Raw genomic sequence first — 17,617 nt, 5'->3', positions numbered from 1 at the left:
TTGTTCTACAGAAATAACGTTTTCCCTGTATGAGATTCCGCCTCGGTAGGAGCGCCGTTGCTTCTGCGATAAGGTTGAAAGTGCCATAAAGTCACAGAAGGACACTATATATAGTCTGGATAATCAGCACTCTAAAACCTGGTTAGAAGAAAACTCTTACATTTCGTAAGATTATTTATTGAATTTGTTGAGGGCCTTACAAGTTGTGCGCATAGGTTAACCCATACTCTGGCATCTGGAATCAGTGGTCCAGTGTGTCCTGTAAAGCAGTCATTTTCACCGAGCCTTGCCAAACTTGCTTGGCTTAATTTACACTGTTGGTGCCTAATTTGCCTTCAGATTGTATGCTACTAGTTTAAAACAGTTTTTGGGGTTTATACTGCACTTAAAGGTATTTTTTCTCTTCCCTTTCTGTAAACATATTTTCCAAGGTCTTTCATCTTTCTCTCCCCATCTCCCCCCCATCTCTTCACTGTCGTGCTTCTATCTTCTTCTCATCCTCTTTCTGTAATCTCGTTTATGTTATTTTACCTTTCTCTTGGTGAATGTTGGGTGGATTTCGGTGGGTGACTGAAGAACGTTGAATTGTGGGTGAAGTTACTGGTGCATGGCATAGTCCTTGCATCAAGGACTAGGGCCTTCAAAGACTTATTCTCCCCCCCCCCTGTATTGATATCAGACCACCTCTCGCAGCTGATTGGTTGATAATTCTCTAGAACCTAGGAGCATTGTTCCTGATGCACCTTCCGTCATAGATTGGTACAGCTGGTTTTGACAGTTTTGCTTTTTCTTATCTTACTTTCATGCCTTTGCGCGATAGAGTGATGCCATTCCAGAGATCGGGAAGCAGTGAGAGTGTAGGCGTGAGATTAGACTGATGGCTTCAAAGTCCTGTTAGCTGTGGAAGAGGACCCTGGACCTTTGTATGTGTCAGTGTTCTGCTCTTTATTGTTCCTTGTGTGTGATGCGCCAGCGACAGGGATGCATCAGGGTGAATGATCTTCGAAGTTCTAACTTTCTTTCCGCATCACCCAGTGGGTAAGTATCACTTTTGTTGTTGCTGGTATTTATTCTTAGCTGTGTTAGAATAGCTCAACAGATGTGGTTTCCCAGGCCGGACTTGCTGTGACCCCCCCCCCTCCCTTCCATGGCCAGCCTGCTGCAGCTGTGTCAGCGTATTACGGGAGCTCGTGTTTTCTTCCCAGATATTCGGGGGCAGGGTGCTGCTTACTGTATGCCAGGCTTGTGGTGGTGGTAACAGATCCGGCCTTGTGGGGGACAGTTGGATGATTCCCAGCCGTGAGGGGAGTAGCTGGGTGGTGGGTCATACTTTGGAACCATCTACTGGTATTTGGAGGGGTAGGTTTCCCCACTACCGTTCTATAAACAGCACCCGAGGCGCTTAACAGAGGGCACCCGGCAAAAGGGTAGTCATTTCCAGGGCATCATTTAACGAACTGTTTCTTATAAAAAAGCCATGCATGCGATCCTTTCTGTGCCCCAGAAAGTGCAATAGCCTCAATTTCTAGGCACACTAACGAGCACACGGGCATTCTAACAGACGCCACCTAAAAAAAACAAGGCGCATGCGCGTAGTCACAGGCAGACGCTCGCTCCGCCCATTCTGTGATACGGAGAGGCTGGTCTGGTCCCAGAGTGCACGGAAGTGAGGGAGATGAGTAGAACACAAAAAAAACGAGACTGACCCACTGGCTGCCGAGGGAGAGAGGGACACGGAACACTTGGAAAGAGGCCGGTGAGTGTGGGGGGGGGATGTGTGCGCGTGTGTGTGCGAGTGTGTCTGTGTGTGCGTGCGTCTGTCTGTATGTGTGCGCGGCGGGGGCGGGGGGGGGTGTGTGTGTCTCTATGTGTGCGTGTGTGTATGTGCGCCCGTGTGTGTGTGTGTGTCTCTGTGTGCGCTCGTGTGTGTCTGCTTACAAGGAGCTGAAAGGGAGACAGGAGATGGTGAACGTGCACGTGACCTGATCCGCACGTGCCAGTCTCTTGTCTCCTCTTTTAGTCCTTGTAAGCAGAACCGCCGACAATAGGTCTCTTTGCGACAATCGCTTCGTGATTGGTCGCAGGTGCGAGACCTAAAAAGCACTGCTTATGTACAATTCGGGTGCAGAGGGTAGAAGTATTGTGAAAACTTTAACCCTCAAAGTTGTTAGCACTCATAGTGGAGATCGGGATTCCTTACTTGTGGATGACTATGCATCTTTGATAAAAACTTTAGAAAAAAGGTTCAATCCTAAGAAGAACGTAGTACTTGAACGCCACGGGTTCTTACAACGTGCCCAGATCTCGAGTGAGTCCATTGATGATTTTGGGCCCGATTCACAGAACTAACTTAAGACAAAATCCTAAACTTACTACTTTTGGTATTCACAGAAGTTAGGATTTTATCTTAAGTTTGTCTTAAGACAGACTTAAGGCAGACTTAAGTTAGGATTTTGTCTTAAGTCTGTCTTAAGTTTGTCTTAAGACAAACTTAAGATAAAATCCTAACTTCTGTGAATACCAAAAGTAGTAAGTTTAGGATTTTGTCTTAAGTTAGTTCTGTGAATCGGGCCCTTTGTCTCTTTCCCCAGGACCTTATCCCTCACGTGTAATTACAGGGAATTCAGGGATGAGATTATACGTGATTAATTAATCTAACGCACGTGCAACAAGAAAATTCAGGAGAAACTTTTGTCTTCTGATGACCCTGACCTGGAAACTGCAATCACCCTTGCTAAAAGTAGTGAGCATTCGCAATTTTGCATGAAGGAAATGAGCAACGTCAAAATCACTAAAGTTCCTCTTGATAATACTATGCGAAATTCTTCTACTTTACCCCATCCAAGATCAAATCTGAGAGAGCACAACTTTATTGCTTTCGCTGTGGTAGCAAGAATCATCTTGGTAATGCAAAGTACTATTATGCTTTGAATCAAACGTGTTTCAGGTGTGGTAGAAAAGGGCATCTAGCTCGTTTTAGCAAAGCTACTTTGTTGACTCTAGTGAAGAGAATGATAATATGTTACTAATTTTGTCCTGATCAATTACACATTTTGATGGTGTTGTTGAAATTGCATCCATGGGTAGTTCACGCAAGAGGAAATCACCCTCATGTTCTATACGTGTAAATGGCAAGAATGTGAATTTTCTGGCTGATTCTGGTTCTCCTTTCACTCTTGTCAACATCAAAGATCTCAGAGCATTAGGAGACATTGAGTTGCAACAGTCGGACATTAAACTTTTTGTTTATGGGGGAAAAAGAGTGGCAGTTTTGGGCTAATTTGATGCCAGTTTGGAATTCGGTGGGGATATAGCCACTGGTTCAGTGTTCATTGTTAAGGATGGTGCACATTTCCTAGGATGGGAAGAACAAGGGGAACTTGGGATCATCCTTGATCCTAATCATCCTGACATGGTTTTATCCAGACGTGAAGCTTGCAAGTTTTACTCTCTCCTTTCATCCTCCAATGTCTCAGACAATGTAGGAGTGAAACACTTGTCTGGGGATCAGTGGATTGATATGTATCCTGAAGTTTTTTGTGACTAGCTTGGGAAACTAAAAGGCTTCCAATATCGCATTGTTTTAAAAGATGGCGCTAAAGCCATTGCACACAAGGTGCGTAAAGTACCCTTGAGTTTGCGTACTGAACTGAAAGAGGAGCTTGAACGCTTGTGGCGTATGGATGTAATTGAAGCCATTGAGGGATCTGAATAGTTGGCTCCCATAGTTCTTGCACACAAGGCTGGCAAGTCTCTCAGGATGTGTGTGGACTTGCGCAATTTGAATGTCAATATTTGGACCGACTGCAACCGTTGCCGAACATTAACGAAATGTTGGCGACACTTGACGGGGCCAAGTATTTCTCATCATTTGACATTTCTTCAGCTTATCACCAAGTTGAGCTTTCTAAGGAGTCCAGACATCTTACCTCCTTTGTCACACCGGAAGGAGCATTTAGCTACAAACGCATGCCTTTTGGTCTGGCAACGGCTTTCGCTGTGTTTCAACGTCTAATGGGCAACCTGTTTAAAAACACAGCGGGAGTCGTGTTCTTCCAGGATGACATATTAGTACATGCACGCACTGAGGCTGAACACGACAGCAGAGTCAAACTGGTTCTTGGTACCGTAAAATCTTATGGGTTAACGCTCAGGAAGGACAAGTGCTAATTTTTTCGGGAGGAGGTTGATTATTTAGGCCATCACATCTCCAATAAGGGGATTGAACCGAAGGTCAACATTTTAGATGCTATCCAAAATGCTCCACCGCCTTCTAATAAGGATCAATTGCGCTCCTTTCTAGGACTAGTAGAGTATTATGCGAAATTTGTAGGAAACTTTGCAGATAAAACTTCCTGATAGAGAGAACTTCTAAAAAAGAATGTTACATTTTTATGGTGTGGCAAATGTGCTTACCAATTTAGAAACTTGAAAAAAGAAATTGTGCAAGCTCGTCCGTTGAAATTATTTAATATCAATGACAAATGCATTGTTTCCTCTGATGCCAGTAACATTGGTTTGGGCACGGTTTTTTATGCAAAAAAGAAGTGGCGGTCATGAGGATGTAATCGCGTTTGCTACCAGGACACTTCGTGGTGCTGAAAGTTCTTACTCCACCATCGAGAAAGAAGCTTTGGCTCTATGGTGGGGTGTTCAGTATTTTCGGAATTTCCTGTGGGGTAACGAGTTCAATCTCAGGACTGATCACAAACCGTTGGTGGATCTCTTCACCACAAAGGGTGGTGGTCGTGCCACTCCAAGAATTGCTAAAGGGCAGTACAGATTACAGGAATTCAATTATTGTTTACAATAGGTACCTGGTATCAAAAACAACATTGCCGATTGTCTTTCCCATCTACCTCTGGCAAATGATCTCTCTCTTCATTCTGATGATGATCTTGATGTGGTATGTGCTGTTGGAGCTATAGTTGATGTCGTGAAAGGTGCACTATCGGAGCAAGAGTGGTTGCATGCCTTATCTGAAGATATGGAAATTAAGATGGTTGCTGACTTTTTGGTTCTGGGATGGCCTGTAAATAGTAATTTATCCCCTGAGTTAGTTCCTTTTAAAAGGATTTGTGATGAGTTGTCCTTGGTGGATGGTATTTTACGCAGAGGTGGTCTTTTAGTTGTTCCCAAGTGCATGCAAGCAAAGATTTTGAATCTCGCCCATAAAGGTCAACAGGGTATTCGTGCCATGAAACGGAGAATTTGTGAGGACTTTTGGTGGCCAGGTGTGGATAGGTCCATTGAGCATTTTGTTAGGGACTGTTGTGCATGCGTTCTCAGCGATAAGTCTCAGGTCACTCATCCATCTCCTATTGATCCTGTACCTGTTAAGAATGTACCTTGGTCTAAACTTGCTTTTGATGTTGCTGGTCCGTATGGAATTTCTGGTGCTTCGCCTTTGCATGCGTTGGTTTTAGGAAACCCATAGTGTGTTTCTTATATAAAAGTACATTATGATGATGGGATGCACACCTTCTTTTGTGTAATCCTTGTTTGTCAAATGTTTATCCAAGAATGTGTGCATATCCGTAGGATGCCATGCCCAAACTGCACCTCAATTAAACAAAATGCTGAATGGGGCATCACTATGCTTATATAAATGTACCAGGTATTTTCAGAGCAGTGTTTCTATAACTCGCCTTTCTTCTTCATAAGTCTCCCTCCCCGCTATTCCCATCCTTTCCTTCCCCCGATTGACCCCCTTAATCTTCCGTGAGTAATGGCAAATCGGAATTGAGGATATCAATAGGTGGACCAATTTGAGCAACAAACTGATCCTGAGAGGCCTTTAACCGCATGCGCGCTACGGGTTTTCCCGCTGTGCGCTGAAATTTGAAAATCGCGCGGTTTGTGACAAAGCCAGCTCGTCATCCGCGTAGCGCAGGTAACGCCCATGACGAGGTGGCTTTGTCATCTGCAGCGAAGGGGTTAAGGGGCACGTGACATTGTGGCCAAAAGACTGGTACACCTTGGATTCTAACTTTAGGATTATTCCGTAGGGAGATCATGTTAGATTTGGAGATTGGTATCTCAAGGAGCCTGTCAATTTTCAGAAGGACTCCTTTGGTAGTGTTAAAAATATATTTTCCAGAAGAAGGGGGCTTTGAAGTGCTGTTTAATAGGGAGATAGGGTGGTGCTTGCCTAGTAGTTCTCTTTCAATTAATAACCAATTAATAACCGGCGACTGGGAGAACCAGAGGTAACCCTATCTTGCGAGGAAAGCGGTTTGGTAGTTTCTTAAGTCCGCCAGGTTAACACCCCCAAGTTGAAGGGGTAGGCAAAAAATTTTGACAGTGATTCTAGGGCGTTTATTTTGCCAGATGAACTTGTTTAGTAATCTATCCATCTTTTGGTGGAATTCATCCATTTGGAATAACGGCAACAAATTTGCAAGGTAAATGATTAAAGAGGTGATCATCATTTTGACTGCCTCTATACGACCCCACCATGTAAGGAATTTAAGATTACAGCTCTCTAGAAGAGATTCTATTTTCTTCAGCCTTAGGGCCTCCTTATGGTGTAGGTATTCTAATAAGACCGAGATTAACTCCAGACCCAAGTATTTAATAAACTTTGGCTTACAGGATAGGCCTGTATTCCTGAAGAGTGCACTGGAGCAGAGGTTATTCAGAGCAAGAATTTCAGATTTTTCTTTATTGCATTTATCATTTGAACCTCAGCATATTCTTCTATGGTCTGTAGCAAGGCTGGATTGGAATGTAAAGCCTGTTTGGTCATTATTAAAATATTGTCAGTGTAGGCAGCAAGTTTCACTTTGGAGTTATTAAAGGAGACAGGGGTGAATGTGGGGGCTAGTTCTAATCTTGCGGAGTAAGGGTTCTTGGCTAGGCTGAATGGCGTTGGGGAAAGGGGGCAGCCTGTCTCATACCTCTTTCTAGATTGATCGCCGAGGAAAGTAGGTCCTCAGATCTCTTTAGCCGACGGGCTGCTATAGAGAGCCATGACCATTTTAGTGAAAGATTCCCCTGAGCTAAATTTCAATAAGGACTCACGGATGAATGTCCAGGAGACCCTATCAAATACTTTTTCAGTAACCGCTACTTTTTCGGTAGGGGCCGTCTTGGCCCTTTCAATGACGTGACATAGGAGACAGGTATTGTTATTTGATAACCTATTGTTTATGAAGCGCACCGGAAAGAAATCAATCAGTCGAGGGAGTGAGGATCTGAGCGTAGATCTTTGTGTCCAGGTTAATAAGCGAAATTGGTCTATAATTCTTTACCTGCGTCGGGTCTTTACCGTTTTTTGCGATTACAACTATAGTGGCTTTGCTAGTAGTGCTAGAGATGGCTCAAGAGTCAGCAAAATGTTGGTAGAGGGCTAAACGAGTTGGTTTGAGTAGATGAGCAAATGTTTTAAAAAAAGGTAGCTTAGTAGCCATCTGGGCCTAGGGATTTATGGGCTTTCAAAGAGCATATTTCTGAGTCTAGCTCTTTATTTAAGATTGAGGTGCTAAGGGCCAGGTTCCCTTGATCAGAGACGGTGGGTAGGGAAATGCCACTGAGGTAGGCTGCACAGGAGGATGAAGGGATATCAGAATTATCTTTGTATAAGGATTGGTAGAAATCATTGAGAATTTCTAATATTTTTTGTGATCTAGTGTGAGTGACCTCTGATTTGTCGGTGAGAAAATCAATCCCTTTGTGGATAGGATTTTTCCTGCTTTATGTGCCTTACAGAATTTTAGGCTTTTATATTTGTTGACCCATACTCCCGCTCTCTTTCTCAGGATTCTGTTGTATTCATATTTTTTTTGGTGAGGGTGTAGAGGGTTTGGGGGTTAGAATCGGAGATATGGGTGGTCTCCAGTGATTTAATGTCTTTTTCTAAGTCCATCAGGTCTTTATTAAGATCCTTATTAATTTTGGATTGAATGTTTATGAGGGCACCTCTAACAGTAGCCTTCAGTGTGTCCCAATGAGTGGAAGGGGAGGTCTCGGCAATTGGATTGTCTTCCAAGTAGTTTATTATGGTCTTTTCAATCACCTCCCTGGAGGCAGTGTCCTTTATTTATTCGTCATTGAATCTCCAAATCTTACTAGGGATACTCACATTTGCGCCGGTGAGGGACAGGGTTATAGCAGAATGGTCGGAGATTAGCCTCAACAGTATGTCTGTCTGATCGATTAGGAGAATATGGTGTTTAGAGATAGTCTATTCTGGAGTAAGTCTTGTGGGGAATGGAAAAAAAGGTGTAGTCTCTAGTGTCCGGGTGTTGACGTCTCCAAGAGTCAAGTAGACTGAATCTAGTGCATAGTTTGTGTAGTGACCTGTGAGACCTAGAGGGATGAAAGGGGGACCTGGACAGCCTGTCAATAGTTACATCAAGGGGAAGATTGAAGTCACCGCTGAAGATAACAAGGTCATCGCTTGGTATTTGGCTCAGGGGAGCGGTCAAGGAGTCCCAGAAATACAGATCATCAGTGTTTGGACCATGTAAACTGAGGAACATGAAAATGGGAGGAGTTTTTAGCGAATTTTGATAGTACCCATCTTCCATTGTCATCCATCTTGTGTGATAGGGTGGACAGACCTGATTTCTTAGAGATCAAGGTGGCAACCCCACCCTTCCTACTTTCCATAGAAGAGCAGAGGATGTCTGCAATCCAACTCTTCCCAAAGCCTGCATGCACCCCCCATGGGTAGTTTTCATCTCTTGTAGTAGGATTACATCAGGTTTCAATTTAAATAGGTAGTTGTCAATGTCTTTACGTTTGAATGGGTGCTTAAGCCCGTCAACGTTTATAGAGGCAAATTTTAAGTTACTATCCAGTGGGGGATTATTGATGGTGAGAAGGTGAGACCATGACTTTGTAGATAAGGAGAAAAGTCTGCAGAATTAGCTGACTGTGAGATGAGGAGAAATGGCTCTAAATATTGGCCTACCGCAGAAACTGTGTAGTGAGCAGGTGTAACCAGTGATATTAAAGCCAAGAAGATAATGCTCACTAAAGCACCATTTAGGGAAAATTAGGATTGACACCCTGTGAAAGGAAAGCAGGTCTCTGAGCTGGAACCATTGGTCGGGAAGAGTGTCTGGAAGAAGAGCTGCAAGAAAAGGCAAATACAAAGTCGTACAAGTATCGTACCAAAGGGTTAAGCATGTTCTAGAAAAATACGCAAAGGTAAGGATACAATAAATGAACGGGGGGTTAATGACCCATACTCCACCCTCATCCGCTCATCACCCAACCCACCAACCCCAAACACTGTAAGTGAAGGAGACGACAACGGGTTAAACCCGCCTTCGCTGGCTCACGTCAAACAGCATACGGTATGTAAACATGGGCTTTTGCGAACAGTAGAAAAGAACGAACATATATGTATATATATGTATATATGTATATATATATATATATATATATATATATATATATATATATATATATATATATATATATATATATATATATATATATATATATGTGTGTGTATGGCGGGCGGCAACAAGCCCTGAATCTCGGACATTGACGGACACTTGTTCTAATTATACAAGGTAGTATAAGCTACGTGTACCAAACATGGGTGGGTCAAATTAAAGAAGAGAGTTGCACGTTGAACATCAGCATACCTCTATGGAAGAAGAGCACTGTGAAGGATGGAGCCAATTAGGTATTGGTAGGAAATTGAAAGCACTCTAATGGACCAGATAAAAATGGCAAGGGGGACCAGAAGCCACTACAAGTGGAGAGGCCAAGGATGAAACCAAGTTCTCTATGTACTGAATATGCAATAGGGCATGCAGCACTGTAGAACAATTTTAGGATGCTATGTCTAATAGAAACTCTGTAAAAACATGCGCAGTAATGTAAAGGAGGCGCAGTTGTATGCCTTGACAATAATTAGTAAAGGATATAAGTCCTTGAGCTGTATATAGGAGAGGGTCATGACTTGGTATTGGTAGCAGGTGCTGGTCTCTTGTCCATCATGCTAGTCCCTTTGCCATCTAAGAACATCTGCAGATCTTTTGGGTTGTTGAAGATGTGATTCTTCCCATTCTCTGAACTTTTGAATTTCGCTGGGCCAATGAAAGAAAACTATATATTTGATACCTTGTGTCTGGTGCAGAGGGCCAGGAAGCATTTCCATGTTTCCATTGTGACGTTGGAGTAGTCTTGGGAGACGAAGATTTTGTGGCCCTTCCAGAGTATGTGATTGTTCATGCGCACATGGTTGAGAATCATTCTGCATGTTGAAATCTCAGAGGATGACAGACAATCTGATGAGTGTTATTCCTGCCAACAGGTCTAAAAGAGGGGACACGGTGCGCTCTTTCAAGTTCAAAGTCCTTCTTGAAGGAAGGCCGGTCATTTGAGGGAATGATTTTTCTAAGAGTTGGATGACTACTCCGACCTCTCTGGCATTCCATAGATGCGCAGGTTCCCCCTGCGATTACGATCTTCCAACTCAGCCACATCCTTTTGTAGAGATTTTGTAGTTTTTGGATATCTCCTATTGAGTCTTTGGACTTCTCTTTCAGGGAGCTGATCCGCTCCTCTGCTTCTGATACCCTGTTATTGATGTTTGTGTTGAGTTTGGTAGATTTTGCTAAGTTGGGTGCCATATCTAGATTTTTAAGTATCATGTCAAAGGTACTGTTACCATTGTTCTTGCTTTTGACCGGAGAGTCAAGGAGCGGTGGCTCCGCTTTTGTGCGTTCTTTACCTGGTTTGGACTCCTTGTCAGTTATGATCTTCCCGGAGGCAGGGCGAGGCAGGTTGCACACCAGTTTGTGCAGTTTTCTAGGGTATGGGTAACGCACTGAGCTCAGAATTTGACGTGTTTTTAGGCCAAGTACTTCAGTCACCTTACCCCATGACTGAAATAACTAACTGAAGTCACTATGAAGGACATATATAACAACTAAAGGACAGACCATTGTTTTTATCTCTCTCTCTCTCTCTATCTATCTATATATGTATATATATATACTAGCAGCCCGTCCTGATGTTGTCCGGGTATGAATTGCTGCCAGCCAGTAGTATATTGTTTTGTAGGATTTCGTTTTGATAGCATTTCTTATCTGTGACAGGCCTGTGAAACGCTCTGATTCACAGTGCACTGCTGATGCACTTAAGAGTGCGCGTTCAGTAGTGTGCGAACTCGAGTTTCCCTACTTTGTTTTTCCTTGCAATATTATATAGCGCGAACTCGACAGCATGGCATGAGCACAATTTACATTACGGAAGAACACATTCATTTGTGGTAGGCACGGGGAGACAAAGCGATTTGCCTGGAATCACAGGATGTTGAGCTGATGCCGAGATTCGAACGTAGCTCCCTAGCTCTAAAGTTTGCAATTCTAGAACTTGTGGTGGGAGGTGTGTCTAAAAGTGTATGTTGGTGCTGGCCATCAATGAGAGAGACGTGTGCATTTTTCAAATGGGTGGTGAAAAAATATGAGTATGTTGCTGGAGATGTGGGCCGCCGTGCCAGCAATGTGCTTACCGGGGGAGGGTAAACTCCCATTATTCTGCAACTTTCTTTCCGCATTTGGGTTTTGGGGTACAGGGGTATTTTTAGGGTTCAGGGCTAGGTTTGGGTTTTTTGGCACAGGGGTATTTTTAGGGTTCAGGGCTAGGTTTGGGTTTTGGAGTACAGGGGTATTTGTAGGGTTCAGGGGTAGGTTTGGGTTTTGGGGTACAGGGGTATTTTAAGGGTTCAGGGCTAGGTTTGGGTTTTGGGGTACAGGAGTATTTTAGGGTTCAGGGGTAGGTTTGGGTTTTGGGGTACTGTGGTATTTTTAGGGTTCAGGGCTAGGTTTGGGTTTTGCGGTACAGTGGTATTTTTAGGGTTCAGGAGTAGGTTTGGGTTTTGAGGTTCAGGGGTATTTATAGGGTTCAGGGCTAGGTTTGGGTTTAGGGATACAAGGGTATATTTAGGGTTTAGGGATATGTTTGGGTTTTGGGGTACAGGGGTATTTTAGGGTTCAGGGGTAGGTTTGGGTTTTGGGGTACAGGGTTATTTTTAGGGTTCAGGGCTATGTTTGGGTTTTGGGGTACTGGGGTATTTTTATGGTTCAGGGGTAGACTTGGGTTTTGGGGTACATGGCTATTTTAAGGGTTCAGGGCTAGGTTTGGGTTTTGGGGTACAGGGGTATTTTAGGGTTCAGGGGTAGGTTTGGGTTTTGGGGTACAGTGTTATTTTTAGGGTTCAGGTCTAGGTTTGGGTTTTGGGGTACAGGGGTATTTTTAGGGTTCAGGGGGAGGTTTGGGTTTTGAGGTACAGGGGTATTTTTAGGGTTTTTGGGATAGGTTTGGGTTTTGGGGTACAGGGTATATTTATAGGGTTAAGATGGGTTAGTGTTTAAGGGTGTTGGGTTATTTTAAGGAGTAAGGGTGGGTTATGATTATGGGGTGCAGGGGTATTTAAAGGGAGCAGGGTGGGATTAGCACACGATATGAGACATGGCATGAAGGGCGGAACGTACCACACGCCCCCAGCGTTTGTCACGCCCCCAGCACACGCCCACAGCACAACGCAGACACGCCCACAAGGGAATACTTTGCTGGCACGGTTCTTTTACCTTTTAAACATATATGGTGGGCGTCTGCATAGCCTATGTCCTTCTGCTGCAACTGCCCTTTCCAACGCTGTATTGGGTGTTGTGATTGGTGCTGTGGTTCCTGAGATTACCCGCCTCAAAGGTTTGGACTCTCTCTTTATTATATTAGTATGGATATATATATATATATATATATATATATATATATATATATATATATATATATATATATATATACACACACACATATATACGCTCCACGTTACCCTTGTTACTGCCCAAAGATATATATATATATATATATATATATATATATATATATATATATATATATATATATATATATATATATATATATATATATATATATATATATACCACAAGTTTAAGTTTCGTGAGCAAGCGGCTAAGGCTGCGAAACGCGTTTGGTGTGATTGCTTGAATAAAATCACTTTAAATGCAGATTGGGCCTCGACTTGTTGTCTTATGAACTGTTGGAGACGGCGATTCTGTGGATATATATATATATATATATATATATATATATATTTATTTATTTAACATGTTCTCTACCTTACACTGATATCACCACTGTGCCACTGTTTCATGCTGTCTCACTTTATTCACATTTGTTACCTTTGTGGATATAATTGTACATATGACAGCCATATATGTCTGAAAGTCGTTCATATATAAAAAACAAAAAGTGATTGTTGGCATTGTATGAGTACCTTTATTTATGTTTATTAGGGGGTTTGTAGAACTCTTTAACTATCATCATGGAATAATGATTGACTGGTTTAAAACTTTATTCCGGCATTACACAGGAAGCATTGATCCTCCTGTATCCAGAGCCTGTCTCACGGAGTCGGTGACTGCCAAGATGGCTGTCTCCGTGCTAAAACCTGGGCGAAAGCCCGATTGGGATGGGTCAAGAATCTTATTAAATTCCAGGTAGGAACTTAATTGCCTGTTTACTAATGTTTCCAATAGCTTACCGAGCAGGGGCAGCAAAGATATAGGTCTATAATTGCTAAGCACATGAGGGTCCGCTGTGGCTTTCTTCCACCCTGAAGGAATAACTCCTGATTGGACCGAGCAGTTAAAAATGTCTGCAATATCTGGCGCACAGCTAGGGGAAGGAGAGCCATAATTTTTGGTGGGCATAGGTCCCCTGGTGAGCCCGATTTTGCGGACACCAATAGTTTATCTATCTCGTCCAGTGAGATTATATTAAACTGGTCAAGACGACAAGCGAGTGAGGTTGCTGGCTCCTCCTGAAGGCCAGTAATAGGTTCTGAATTTTGGGAGGCTGGGATGGGAAAGTTGGCCTATATCAGTGACATTTTTTCATGGTAGTACTTAGCTATTGAATCACAGAGCTCCTGAGGCTCAACTGGTATCTGTTTACAGGCTTGAGGTGACACAAAATCTTTAACTATATTGAACAGTGCTTTAGAGGAGTTGTTCGATTGTTCGATTTGATTCAGGATGTAAGTGCATCTAGCCTTTTTTATATTTTGATGATAACTGGATAGAGCAAGTTTATAAGGAAGCCTGTCTGAAAGATTTTTACTACTTCTCCAGCGTCTCTCTAGCAGCTTGCAACTAGTTTTGTCTTTTTTCAGCTCGCCAGAATACTAGGGGGCAGAAAGTCGCCGCTGGGCTGTGCTCAGATTTATTTGAGGGATGACTAGGTCAAATGATGTTGTTAATTTGGAGTTAAAACTATCCAACAGATCAGAGACATCAAAGTCATTATAGTCATGTTCCCTCCTGTGCCGCGGAATCGCCTCCTTAAAGGACTCTAAACTAAGTTTATGCCAGGGTCTACGTAATTCTTTCCTTTTATGTTGTGGATGAACTGAAAGGATCAATTCATTCGGAGGTTGATGAGTGAACATAATCATACAATGATCGGTCCATGTGAGGGAAGAAGGGGATAGCAGCGTAGGTGTTCCATATTGGTAAAAATTAAATCCAGCGTGTTCCCAGCCCTTACAAGGCTTAAAAACTGTCATCTAAGGGGTGACATCCCTTGCACACTGGATACATTTTCAAAGAAAATCGTGAAGGAAGGGTCTTGGAGAGATGAGAGAATCTCCGGAACCGCGTCTGGAGATGCGGAAAGAAAGGAACGTTCATCAGTCCACCTATATAGGCCCCTCATGATATTTCCGGAGTGGAAAGGCGTCAGTGCAGAATCACCTGGTGCCACATGCTGGCATGCAGAGGTACTATGGAAACGTTTCTGCATCCAGTCTAATGCCTTGGAAATATTCAAAAGCTGAGGAATCTACAGATAGTAGACACTATCAGAACCATGTAATACATCATGTGTATAAGTTAAATAGTTCAATATGTACCCCGTAAACCTAGTGGGAAGTCCTTGGTGGTTAAGGGATAGCAACTCTTGTATAAGGTAAGATCACTATTTATTTGGTGTGCTCAAGGATGGGTCAGAGTACTAGCAATATTGGATTCAGAGTTTGAGTCTGTTTGATAGCACATAATAATAATATTTTTGTATCAGAACTTTTTATAACTACTAAAAAGTTCCTCATGCTATAAAAATAATTATGTTTTATGCGCAATCTTAACAAAGAGGCACCAGACCATCGCACCTAATACCTTAGTAGGTAAAAGTTACAATACAATAAAATGGGGTAGTGAACAAATCAGGAAGACCAGTCCTCTTAGTCTTCCACACAAGAAAGACTCCATAAACACTTGAAAAATTAAATGACTTCTACTTTTTAGGATCGCAAGGATGTAAACATCAATGCAACACATGTATTTCACATAACGCACAGATTCCATTGTGTTTGTTCATAAAATAAGACTTATTTTTTCATATTCTTCATTTCTCTTAAAAGACTATCTTGTATAATTTGAATGTAGACAACACGTTTCGCCCAAATGGACTTCAGATCAACCTGAAATTGGCTGCGACAGGTTCAGCGTGAACTATCATACTCACTAACTCATTGAGACCATTCAAACTTATTGTTGAAACCCTGAAACTGGAGAACCACTGGGTTGTTTCAAACTATATTATTGGTTCAAGGCGTCTTAATCGTAGGATATATGAAGTGAGATGTCTGTTTGTGGGCAATCTTTCTGATGAGGACCTAAGAGAATGACTTACCAATGAAGAATCATCTCAGTTTTTATACCACCACAACGCATGTTCATTTTCTCACTTAGAGGAAACACTTCATGAAGCCCTGAAGAAGTCCTTTTGGACTAGAAGCGTTGGCTACATTCAAATTAAAGAAAACGTTTTTTTTAGAGAAATGAAGAATATGAATAAAGAAGTCGCATCTTAAGAACAATCATAATGGAGTCTGTGCATTATGGGAAATAACTGTGTCACATTGATGTGTAGATCTTTAAGACCATAAAAAGTAATTATGTTTTATGAACATAGGATACTAACTGAGCCAAACTTTGCCAAAGAAAACAGTCAGGGTGATATTTTGCTGTTATGTTCTTACCTGTTATGTCACCTGTGAAGTTTGGTGGAAAGTTAGTTGGTAAGGGGTTGTGTGCACTATTAACAAAGCTGTCCGTCATTTCTCCAAACACTATCATCATCGCTGGAAGGCCTGCTCCATGACACACTGCCAGCACTGTACCGAACAGCATTAAACATTTATCCATGGAATCTGCAAATCGGAACTGGAAGACACAAGCAGGTACAAGAATTGTAGGCCATATAACCTGCAAAGAGGGTCTGCCCTAGTATGAGAACACAGCAACGGCTTCTATGGTTTTCTGCCTTTATTCTTGAAAGAGCGCCAGGCTTCAAATGATGAATACCTTTTTTTTCTTATTGTTATGTATCATTTTGTTAAATGGCATCCATATGCATTTAAAGAGTGACAAAAAGTTCGAGTGGTATGCAAAGCAATATAAAGCTGCGGGAAATAGAAAAGCCATGATAAGATTATCCCGAACATTTGATGAACTGGAATAGAAAAAATGGCCAGCTTTCAAAGGCGATCGTTTTCCTTTTCTCCTAGTCAGTTTACTCCTAAGCATCATTTCTGATTTCTTTTGTAATGCAACTGTTGCAGCAAAGGAACACAATTATATATTTAAATGAAGAGAAGGTCGACGCCTCACTGTAGAGGAAATCCGATTTTTGTATTATTAATGCCGTTGGCAACTTCTGACCAATATACATCACACTTAGTTAAAAAAAAGAAAAAGTAGAGAAAGTCTTTTGGGATACCTCAAATTATGTGCAGATCGAAGAAATGGTTCAACAGGTCTGGGGGGGAAGGAGCCCTACAAATTGTTTTTCACTCACCAATATAAAAAAAGTGTTTCCAAAAGGCAATTTTTCTCCGTGCATAACTCTGAAACCGCAGAAATGATTGTCACCAAATGTTTGTGGCACATCGTATTTTTCCGGTCATTCAGTGCCATTGAAGACATATAGCAAAATATGAGGCTCCAGTGCGCAGCGTCGGATTGGTAATGGGGGCATTCGGGCAATGCCCGAGGGGCTGGGGTCCGAGTTCCACCTGTGGGCTGCTTTTGAGCAGCTTGGGGGCTGATTTGGGCGGCCTCTCTATTGTTCGATGCTGCAAGCCGCCCAGTGGGTGTCTGAGTGGCCTTTCTGGAGGGAGATGGGCGCTCATTACCTCCCGTAGAGCAGCAACAGGTAGAGGTGCCACCCCTTTTCTCTCGCTGGGCCTCCCATTAATCTAGGCATACTGAGCGGGGGCAGGGGCCCTGTGCAGAAGTGGCCTCACTTGTTTTCAGGTGTGTTTCACTAATGTAAACTGATGCGTGCATATCCCCCTTCCCTCCTCCCCGCCCTTAATGTAAAATTACGCTGAAGCAGTGATTTGAGGGAAGGCATTATGCAAATGTGGGCCGATTTGTTTATGCATACCCGGGCCGATTTTTAATCCCAATCCAACCCTGCCAGTTCGCGTGTCAAATATATCATGCAAATTTTTCTAAAAGTTTGCACCCTACCGCGCATGCACAACGTTCTTCCACATAATGATGTAAGTTTGTGGACACCTCAGAAACAGTACTGAAAATGCATTCAAATGCAGTTTGTG

The 17,617-nt window shown here is 42.6% G+C and overlaps 1 protein-coding gene across 2 annotated transcripts in view; it reads right to left on the bottom strand.

Moving 5' to 3' along the window:
• Positions 1-17,617, bottom strand: part of LOC147688904 (ATP-dependent translocase ABCB1-like) — a 509,764-nt gene that overhangs the window by 394,635 nt on the left and 97,512 nt on the right. For both annotated transcript variants that reach the window (XM_086941799.1, XM_086941800.1), the window contains exon 4: positions 16,034-16,217. In XM_086941799.1, the coding sequence (XP_086797925.1) occupies positions 16,034-16,217 (184 nt within the window). The remainder of the gene's footprint in view (positions 1-16,033; positions 16,218-17,617) is intronic.

The sequence above is a fragment of the Lissotriton vulgaris genome, chromosome 10 (genome assembly GCF_964263255.1).
Source record: "Lissotriton vulgaris chromosome 10, aLisVul1.2, whole genome shotgun sequence".
NCBI classification, from domain to species: domain Eukaryota; kingdom Metazoa; phylum Chordata; class Amphibia; order Caudata; family Salamandridae; genus Lissotriton; species Lissotriton vulgaris.
The sequence above is the reverse complement of the archived record's forward strand: the minus strand, read 5'-3'. Positions and strand labels throughout refer to the sequence as shown.